The following is an 11,393-nucleotide window of genomic DNA, read 5'->3' on the forward strand; positions in this document are numbered from 1 at the left end:
ACAGGGAAACAACTTTTATGAATAACTCAGAACCTAATAATGTCATTATAGTGGTCAAAATGGGCACTCAATTGAGTAATACCTGGAGCCTGTCACAACAGAGTCAGTTTGGGTGTTTTAGCCATAAGTTGAGCTATGTATCGCCAAATTGGACACAAGAAGATGGGTTGGAAAGACAAGAAGTAAAGCTAAAACTTTTATGAAGAACATAAGACGTTATTTGGCCATTTATGTGGTCAAAATGGACAATGATTTCGGATATACTGGTAAGACACCATAACAGAACCAGTTTTGGTATTTAAATCATAAGTTGAGCTACAAGTACTGGAATTAGACATAAAAATATGTTTTGGAAAGCTAAGAAATAGAGCTGCAACTTTCATGAAGAAGTCAGAAACAGATGGGGAGTATAAAGGGGTCGAAAATGAGTTCTAATCTCACGGCAGAACATATCTAACATGAATTCAGCAAGTTAACCAATACATACAAAATTCCCAAAATTCATTCAAAAGCCTAACCATGTAAAAACAACTTAAACAAGTGAAAGTATAATTGCACTAACCTTCAAACCAAGCTTTAACAAGCTCAAGCTTTGGTCTTGCCCTTATCCTTGGTGGAAGGCTCTCCACCCTCTACATGTAAGACACTCAAAATCAAACAAAGAAAACACAAACAAAAGAAGAAGTGGAGCATGATTTAGCATGTATATGCTAAAGAAAACTCTAAACCCCAACATAAATACCTTATCCTAAAATCACTTACCAAGTAGGAAAAATCACCAAATTCCTTGAAATTAGTCACCAAATATTACTTCTCTAGCTTCAATCTCTAATATGTCTTAATTAACTCAAGTTGTATGGGTGATTTTGATGTGTTTACTAAGGAAAAATTGAAGAAGAAGAAGAAGAAGAAGAAGAAGAAGACGTAGGAAAAGAAGAAGAAGGATAGTGTTGCCCAATTAATGGAGGAGATAATGATTTACTCCATAAAAATTGGATGGCTAGGATTGAATGTAAATCTAATCTAATGGCTACAAATATTCTCCAAATTAAATTCCTTCAAAATATTATGTAACACAACAAAATTCTCAAATTTACTCCATAAAAATAATTCTTTGAAGTTCCTTAATTAATCTAACACCATTTCAAATTTCATCCACACAACTATTGCCTCTAATTTCCTTCATTAATATCACACCTTAAGTCACTACGCACTAATTCTCTAAAATTCTCCAAAAATATTCATTACGTACTTTCTACCCATAAAAACCATGCATGCATGCTCCAAAAATGTGATAGAACCTATTACCTATATATAATAATTTTTCTAGACCAAAATAATACCGACTCCCGGACCGATAGTACTATTCACAGACAGATAAACTACTATTTCAACACAGAAAAAAATAGGGCGTTACAGCTCTTCCCCCCTTAAAGAATTTCGTCCTCGAAATTCACCTGAATTAAATAACTGAGGATGCTGTTGTCTCATAATGTCTTCACTTTCCCATGTAGCTTCCTCGGTCTTATGGTTTCTCCAAAGAACCTTTACCAAAGGAATTCTCTTATTCCTTAGCTCCTTGACTTCCCTAGCAAGTATCCTCACCGGTTCTTCCTCATAAGTTAAATCTTGCTCAATAGTAATAGATTCCACTGCTATCACATGTGATGGGTCGGACCGATACCTTCTCAACATAGATACGTGGAAAACATTATGTATCCTGTCCAGGTCTGGTGGTAAAGCTAGTCTATAGGCTAATGGACCCACACGCTCAATAATCTCATATGGACCAATGAACCTAGGACTAAGCTTACCCTTTCTTCCAAATCTCAATATCTTTTTCCACGGAGATACCTTAAGGAAAACCTTATCTCCCACTGCATACTCTATATCTTTCCTCTTCAAGTCGGCATAGGACTTCTGACGATCTGAAGCTGCTTTCAATCTATCTCTGATAATTCTGACCTTATCCTCTGTGTCCCGAATCAAATCCGGACCTATAATCTTGCCCTCACTCAACTCTGACCAACATAGTGGCGTCCTACATCTCCTACCATATAGTGCTTCAAAAGGGGCCATCTGAATACTCGACTGATAACTGTTATTATAGGCGAATTCGACAAGTCGAATGTACTTCTCCCAACTACCCTCAAACTCAATAACACAAGCTCGTAACATATCCTCCAAAATCTGAATAACCCGCTCTGACTGACCATCTGTCTGAGGATGAAAAGCTGTACTGAAATTCAGTTTAGTACCCAGGGCCTCATGTAGCTTCTTCCAAAATCTAGAAGTAAATCTCGGATCTCTATCTGAAATGATGGATAAAGGAACTCCATGTAATCTCACTATCTCATCTATATAAAGCTCTGCATACTGCTCCATAGTGAAGTCGGTCCTAACAGGAAGAAAATGTGCTGACTTAGTTAGTCTGTCAACTATTACCCATACAGCATCTTTCTTTTTAGGAGTTAAAGGCAATCCAGTCACGAAATCCATTGTAACCTTATCCCATTTCCACTCTGGAATAGCAGTAGGGTGTAACAAACCAGAAGGGAACTGATGCTCTGCTTTCACTTGCTGGCACGTCAAACACTTCGACACATAATCTGTGATATCCCTCTTCATCGCCGGCCACCAATACTGTGATTTCAAATCCTGATACATCTTATTACTGCCAGGATGCATAGCATAAGGACTACTATGAGCTTCCTTTAAGATACTCTTTCTCAGCTCTGTCATTTTAGGCACACAAATTCGATCCCCAAAGTACAAGTAGTCGTCATCTTTAATCATAAATCTTTTTTTCTCACCCTTTCTGACTAGGCCTTTCCACAAAGTAATAGTCTCATCACCCTGCTGTGCATCTCTAATCTGTTGTAGTAGGCTAGGTTTCACCATCAGCTCTGCTACAAGAGTACCATCTCTAGTCACAGATAAGCGTGCATTCATAGCACGAAGAGCAACTAATGCCTTTCTACTGAGTGCATCTGCCACGACATTAGCTCTACCCGGGTGGTAATCAATAGTGAAATCATAGTCCTTAAGTAGCTCTAACCATCTGCGCTGCCTCAAGTTAAGCTCTCTCTGCGTAAGCAGATACTTAAGGCTCTTATGATCCGTATACAAGTGGCATTTCTCACCATACAAGTAATGTCTCCAAAGCTTCAAGGCAAACACAATAGCTGCTAACTCCAAATCATGAGTAGGGTAGTTTTTCTCATGTGGCTTAAGCTGTCGGGAAGCATAAGCAATCACCTTGCTCTCTTGCATAAGCACACAACCCAAACCATTATGCGAAGCATCACTATAAACATCATATGGTCTGCCTGGAGCTGGCTGTGTCAAAACTGGAGCCTCAGTAAGCATCGCCTTAAGCTGCTCAAAACTACTCTGGCATCTATCAGTCCACTCAAAACGGACATCCTTACAGAGAAGTCTAGTCAAAGGGGCTGCAATAAGAGAAAACCCCTTGACAAACCTCCTGTAATATCCAGCCAAACCTAAGAAACTTCGAATTTCTGTAACATTCGTAGGTGGCTTCCAATCAAGCACTGCCTCAATCTTCTTCGGGTCCACCCGAATACCCTTGGCAGAAACAACATGCCCTAAGAAAGCAATCTCAGTCAACCAAAATTCACACTTACTGAGCTTGGCATATAACTGTCGGTCTCTCAAGGTCTGTAGAACTGTTCGTAGGTGGTGATCATGATCCTCTCTAGTCGGAGAGTACACCAAAATATCATCAATAAAAACCACCACAAACTGATCCAAATAAGGATGGAAGATCCGGTTCATCAGGTCCATAAACACTGCTGGAGCATTAGTCAACCCAAATGGCATCACTAAAAACTCATAGTGACCGTAGCGTGTCCTGAAAGCAGTCTTAGGTACATCTGATCCCTTCACCCTTAGCTGATGATAACCTGATCTTAGATCTATCTTCGAGAATACACTAGCCCCTCTCAACTGATCAAACAAATCATCTATCCGAGGCAATGGATATCGATTCTTCACAGTAACTTTGTTAAGTTGTCTGAAATCAATACACAATCTAAGTGAGCCATCCTTCTTCTTTACAAACAATACTGGAGCACCCCATGGAGATACACTAGGACGAATAAAACCCTTATCAAGCAACTCCTGAATCTGTATTTTTAACTCTTTCAATTCAGCAGGTGCCATTCGATACGGAGCAATGGATATCGGTGCAGTACCAGGCATAACCTCAATACCAAACTCAACCTCTCTCTCAGGAGGTAAACCAGGCAACTCCTCTGGAAACACATCCGAAAAATCACATACTGTGGGTATATCATGAACACTAGGAGATTCTGACTCTGGAGCAAGTACACAGGCTAAGTAGGCCTCACAACCATGCTGGATCAGTCTTCTAGCAGAAGAAGCAGAAATAAAATTAGAGAGGTAATCCGACCTCTCACCCGTAACTATAATCTCCTCACCAGATGAAGTCTGGAGTGTAATCCTCTTAAGTCTACAATCAACAATGACCCCATGTCTAGACAGCCAATCCATACCCAATATCACATCATACTCCTGAAAAGGCAACTCTATCAAATCACCTAGAAATACATACTCATGAATGACTAAAGGGCAATCTCTATACACCCGATTAACTACTACACTTTGACCCAAAGGGCTCGTTACCTCAACGCTGTGCTCTAATGTATCAGCATGCATACTACCCAATCTACCCACAGGGATGCATATGTATGAATGCGTGGAGCCCGGATCAATCAAAGCAAGTACAAAAGTGTCAAAGATAGAGAAGGTACCTGCGATGACATCCGGTGCATCCCGCTGCTCCCTGGTCCTGATGGCATAAGCCCTCGCCTGTGCTCTAGCCTCGGGTCTCTCCACAGTCTCAGAAACTGGTCTCTCACTCCTCGTACCAGAGCCCTCACTACGGCCTCTACCTCTGCCTCTCTGACCATAGGGAGCTGGCCTCCCAACCTGGTGAGTTGGACTAGTCACTGTCATAGGACAATCCCTGATCATATGCTCAGTGGATCCACATCGAAAGCAAGGTTTAATGCCCCAACACACTCCCACATGTCTCCTGCCACAGTGAATGCAAATCGGTAGACCTAACCCTGCAGTACCTCCACCACTAGCAACAGATGAAGCCGGAGGAGCTGGTCTCGTATATATACCCCGACCAATTGTCTGACCTGGTCTGACCCCCATCTGCGGTCCGCCTCTAAATCTCTTGCTACTAGACTGGACCCCTAAAGTCTGTCCAGATGTAGCACTCTGAAATCTCTTATACTGACTACTCTGCTGGGCCCTCTGACCTCTAGCCTGTCTCTCATTCCGAATAAGCTCAAGCTCTGTAGCAGCCTTCACTAAACCAGCTAATGTAGTGTGGGGCTGGGATGTCAAGTGCATCCTATACTCATCCAGTAACCCCTTCCGAAACCGCTTACACCGATCTGCCTCAGTAGGGACCAACTTACAAGCATACCTACTCAACCGCAGAAACTCTCGCTCATACTCGGAGATAGTCATCCGTCCCTGTCTAAGCTCAAGGAACTCTGCTATCCTCTGATCCGTGTATAACTCCCCTACATATTTCTCCCGAAAAGCAGAGAGAAAGAAATCCCAAGTAACATCCTCAGCTTTTGCTGTCTTCACCATAGACTCCCACCATAGGTAAGCCTCTTCCTTTAGCAAGGAAACAGCACAAATCAATCTATCTGCAGGAGTACACTGCATCTGGTCCAAAACCCTCTCTGTAGCTTGGAGCCAAAATTCTGCTGCAGAAGGATCATCATCTCTCCGACCCATAAAATCCTCAACACGATACTTCCTCAGTCTCTCTACCGGGGTATGAACTGGAACAGGGGCTGGTGCGACTGGAGTCTGGGGAACAGCTCCCGCAGCTTGCCTCAATGCAGCTACCAACTGTTGTACCAAATCACCCTGATTAGGCCCCGCAGGACCCATAGTAGCCTGCCCTACAACCGAGGCACGCACTGCATCGGAACCCAGAATGCCACCAGCGACACCACCAGCTGGCATATCACCCTCTACCATAGCACCCTCTGGAGGGGCATAACTATCCACCTCCTCATCCGGCAAGTTCTGAGACATCACTAAACACCTACAAAGACCAGCGGAGTCGCATCAGAGAGAAATTCCCACAACAGACTAATATGGCATGTATTTAACTTAAATCACTTATATCATTACTCCAAAGTGGATAAACTCTCATACCAAATCATATCTCCTAGAATTGTCTAAACTTATGCTCTGATACCAAAAATTGTAACACCCACAGACCAATCTCAGAGAACCAGACGGTGGATGCCACAATCAGTGCCGGAGCACCATCTTATGTCACTATAAAAGCTAGATCACAAATTAGAAGTGGTTAAATTTTCATAAGGAGGCAAGTAATTACCAGTTTTTTTTGTATTATTAATTTTTATTTTTTTTACAAAAATAATGTTTAAGAAAATTCCTACGAAAATTTCACAAGAGTTTCCCCTAAAAATTTACTTGCCACACAAAGAAAATATACACACTTCCAATTTTTTTTTAAACCCCCAAACCTCCAATTCAACAACATACTACAAGCACTTCTAAATATCCATCAATATACGCATAATATTCGAAACACATTCTTTTCAAGGAATCTCTAATCATCATACACCAAAAATATAATAAGGTGTTATTTCTTTAAATAATCATAACTCTTAATACATGACAAACTTATTATATCCAACGTTCACAACACAATATTTATATACATGCCAAAAATCACCATTTACAAAATATCCTACCCAAGATGTGATATCTACTCTGATGCTCGTCCTCTGGTCTTGAAGAACACCCTCCGCTCCTAACCTGCGCGTGATAAAAATCAACGCGCTGAGTGGAAGACTCAGTGGTGCTAAATAACCAACAATTTAATTAACAATAGCCAAGGCAAAACTTAAATTACTCAACTATATAAATACCGAAATCGCATTCATTTAATTCAAATACTTTGAAAGTAATGAGAAGATTATAAATACAAATATGTCTTCATTCTTTTATAGCAACAATAAAATTTCATTTTTCGTTAAGGCTCATACTCATACAGAATGAACATAAGCAGATTTGATCGTGGCCTATGTTAGCGCCACCCCCATCACATACTCGTGGCCTATGAAAGCACCACCGTGGCCTATGAAAGCACCACCCCCATCACACAATCGTGGCCTATGAAAGCACCACCGTGGCCTATGAAAGCACCACCCCATCACACAAATAAGCGCGTCCGCCTATTTATAAGGGTTGATAACCCTAGCATATGATCATAGCTTCACAATAAGAAAATCCATCTCATCATACTACGTCTCAATCATGCATAGTAGAGCCTAAATCAAAAGCATTCTTTCACAAAAGCAATAATTCTTAATCAAAACCTCTTCATTTAGTACTCATCAGTTCAAATATTTTACTCAAAACACTATAAATGTATATACTTAATATAATATAAAAGTACATAAATCAAGAACTTTTCAGCATTGTTATAAACTTGACCTTTGCTGGGTTTTTAACACATAATTTGAGTTATGGGTCTCCAAATTGAATGAAATTAGATTCATTAGAAAGCTAAGCCAAAATGCTACAAATGTTCAGAAGGGACCACAGCCCAGATCAAAGAGTAAGATAGCAAACAAAAGCTCAGAACACAGACCAACAGATCAGACCTGATTCAGCAGAACCAAGTCCAATGTTTCTTGAATTCCTACTTCACCAAACACTCAAATGAAACCAATCCAGAACGAGAGAATTCTCAAGACACAGGGAAACAACTTTTATGAATAACTCAGAACCTAATAATGTCATTATAGTGGTCAAAATGGGCACTCAATTGAGTAATACCTGGAGCCTGTCACAACAGAGTCAGTTTGGGTGTTTTAGCCATAAGTTGAGCTATGTATCGCCAAATTGGACACAAGAAGATGGGTTGGAAAGACAAGAAGTAAAGCTAAAACTTTTATGAAGAACATAAGACGTTATTTGGCCATTTATGTGGTCAAAATGGACAATGATTTCGGATATACTGGTAAGACACCATAACAGAACCAGTTTTGGTATTTAAATCATAAGTTGAGCTACAAGTACTGGAATTAGACATAAAAATATGTTTTGGAAAGCTAAGAAATAGAGCTGCAACTTTCATGAAGAAGTCAGAAACAGATGGGGAGTATAAAGGGGTCGAAAATGAGTTCTAATCTCACGGCAGAACATATCTAACATGAATTCAGCAAGTTAACCAATACATACAAAATTCCCAAAATTCATTCACAAGCCTAACCATGTAAAAACAACTTAAACAAGTGAAAGTATAATTGCACTAACCTTCAAACCAAGCTTTAACAAGCTCAAGCTTTGGTCTTGCCCTTATCCTTGGTGGAAGGCTCTCCACCCTCTACATGTAAGACACTCAAAATCAAACAAAGAAAACACAAACAAAAGAAGAAGTGGAGCATGATTTAGCATGTATATGCTAAAGAAAACTCTAAACCCCAACATAAATACCTTATCCTAAAATCACTTACCAAGTAGGAAAAATCACCAAATTCCTTGAAATTAGTCACCAAATATTACTTCTCTAGCTTCAATCTCTAATATGTCTTAATTAACTCAAGTTGTATGGGTGATTTTGATGTGTTTACTAAGGAAAAATTGAAGAAGAAGAAGAAGAAGAAGAAGAAGAAGACGTAGGAAAAGAAGAAGAAGGATAGTGTTGCCCAATTAATGGAGGAGATAATGATTTACTCCATAAAAATTGGATGGCTAGGATTGAATGTAAATCTAATCTAATGGCTACAAATATTCTCCAAATTAAATTCCTTCAAAATATTATGTAACACAACAAAATTCTCAAATTTACTCCATAAAAATAATTCTTTGAAGTTCCTTAATTAATCTAACACCATTTCAAATTTCATCCACACAACTATTGCCTCTAATTTCCTTCATTAATATCACACCTTAAGTCACTACGCACTAATTCTCTAAAATTCTCCAAAAATATTCATTACTTACTTTCTACCCATAAAAACCATGCATGCATGCTCCAAAAATGTGATAGAACCTATTACCTATATATAATAATTTTTCTAGACCAAAATAATACCGACTCCCGGACCGATAGTACTATTCACAGACAGATAAACTACTATTTCAACACAGAAAAAAATAGGGCGTTACACTAAACATATGAAACATTACTTCCATTAAGCTTAATATGATTTCTTAAACATCAATTATATTAGTAAAAACATAAAATGGTTCCATAACCCATAAGCCCATGGATGGTTTAATTACATACTGAAATCCTTTTCAAACCTTAGACACATAATAGAAATTCATACAATTATAATTTACATGTATCTGCTCAAATATACATAGATGTTCTGTTAATGTTTAATACATCATACATATTCCAAAAGAAGTCAAATATACAATAGCTACATCAGTAGCATTTTATCTACATCAAATAAAAATGATCCTCTCCTAGTTCTTTATCCTTGCCTTTTCTTGCGATAGCACAAAAGCAACTATCGCTAAGCATTTTGCTTAGTGGTGTACTATTATAAAATAAACACAAATTTATCAAATCAAACTCTTTATATGAAATAAAGTAACTGGAGGAGCTCGTGGAGGTGGCAATGGTGGTCTGAACTACCTCTGGCTCTGTGGCCTCACACTGCTAGATCTAGGAGGAAATGGACCAAAGAATCTCCTCTTCTTGCTACTAGAGCTACTAGCCCCAGGGAAAGTCCTCCTAACACTCTTCTCCTTCTCTGTAGCCTTTTCTTGCTCAACCTTCTCCTGATTCAGAGCTTGTGTACCAATGCAGAAAAATTCTTATGTTCAAAGCCGATCACATGACTCTTAATACTGGGCTTCAATACCTGTTTAAATCTCTTGCACCTGTCCCTGCCTGTAACTAACATACTCCCAGCATAATAGCTCAACCGAGTAAACTCCCTCTCATACTCAGCTACAGTCCTATGATCCTGTCTGAGCTGCAGAAACTCCTCTATCCTGGCATCCACATAGGTAGATGGAACATACTTTTTCTTGAACTCCCTCAAGAAGTCTGCCCAAGTCAGAACTGGTCGCTGCACTTTGCTCCTAGGCACTGTCTTCCACCATTCATATGCATCTTCCTAAAGTAAAGAGACTGCATAATCATACTTCTGAGCATCATCACACTGGAGCTTTAAGAAAACCCTATCAATCCTCTCTAGCCACTGCTCAGCTACCATCGGGTCAGTGGTGCCTGAAAACTCTGTGGCCCCATACTTAACCAACTTATCATACTATCTAACTGGCTGCTGCTGCTGCTGTAAGTTACCTGCCAGTTGTCTCAATAACGCAGCCATTTGCAGGGCTATAGGGTCAGCAGCTAGCGCAATAGGAACATCAGAACCCTAGGGAGCATCACCAATCTCTTCTTGCCTCGCCTCAGACTGCTTCTCAGGAGGATTAAATTATCTCCCTGACCAACACCCTCCATACTATCTATCAACAACAAAACGCTCTCTGTATACTATCACAGAAAAACATTCATCTTATTAGAATATTGTATGATGTAGCTATCCAACAATTAACAGTCATGTCATATTTGAGCAGATTACATTTCACATTTATATTCAGCAAAAATATGATCCAATATGCAATTAAAACTGCTCTGATACCAAAATAAACATGTCACACCCTACCATACTGTAAGACATGGCATGTCGCCCGTAATATACTTAAGAAGCACTTAAGTCTTATAAATGCTCACTAAGTATACTACAAGGGACTTAATACTGTTGATTCATTCATTTATATCTTGTAGAAAAGTAAATTTAGTTATGAAATGTAAAACTCCTTTTGGTTCTTTCATCTGTTATAAAGAAATGTCTTTTTTTCCGTAATTTACTAAACATATGAAACATAACTTCCATTAAGCTCAATATGATTTCTTAAACATCAATTATATTAGCAAAAACATAAAATGGTTCCATAACCCATAAGCCCATGGATGGTTTAATTACATACTGAAATCCTTTTCAAACCTTAGATACATAACAGAAATTCATACAATTATAATTTACATGTATCTGCTTAAATATACATAGATGTTCTGTTAATGTTTAATACATCATACATATTCCAAAAGAAGTCAAATATACAATAGCTACATCAGTAGCATTTTATCTACATCAAATAAAAATGATCCTCTCCTAGTTCTTTATCTTTGCCTTTTCCTGCGATAGCACAAAAGCAACTATTGCTAAGCATTTTGCTTAGTGGTGTACTATTATAACATAAACACAAATTTATCAAATCAAACTCTTTATATGAAATAATGAATC

At 38.9% G+C, this 11,393-nt stretch overlaps 1 protein-coding gene across 3 annotated transcripts; it reads right to left on the bottom strand.

Moving 5' to 3' along the window:
* Positions 1–437: 437 nt before the first annotated feature.
* Positions 438–9,183, bottom strand: LOC149493666 (uncharacterized). 3 transcript variants are annotated; one of them, XM_089725586.1, is made up of 5 exons: positions 8,577–9,183; positions 8,377–8,446; positions 6,807–6,916; positions 4,797–6,124; positions 438–632 (listed from the first exon to the last, which is right to left on the bottom strand). In XM_089725586.1, the coding sequence occupies exons 4-5, from the start codon at positions 6,112–6,114 to the stop codon at positions 586–588; spliced, it is 1,365 nt and encodes a 454-aa protein (XP_089581712.1). In that variant the 5' UTR covers positions 6,115–6,124; positions 6,807–6,916; positions 8,377–8,446; positions 8,577–9,183; the 3' UTR covers positions 438–585. The 3 variants fall into 3 exon arrangements, 2 of the variants coding, with proteins under 2 accessions (XP_089581712.1, XP_089581710.1); XM_089725584.1 differs by having other exon boundaries at positions 6,807–6,870; positions 8,577–9,182; XR_016322417.1 differs by lacking the exons at positions 438–632; positions 4,797–6,124 and having other exon boundaries at positions 6,672–6,870; positions 8,577–9,151.
* Positions 9,184–11,393: the final 2,210 nt, after the last annotated feature.

Source organism: Jatropha curcas, chromosome 9 (assembly GCF_041381405.1).
Source record: "Jatropha curcas cultivar XTBG-Jc1 chromosome 9, XTBG_Jcur_1.0, whole genome shotgun sequence".
Lineage (NCBI taxonomy): Eukaryota > Viridiplantae > Streptophyta > Magnoliopsida > Malpighiales > Euphorbiaceae > Jatropha > Jatropha curcas.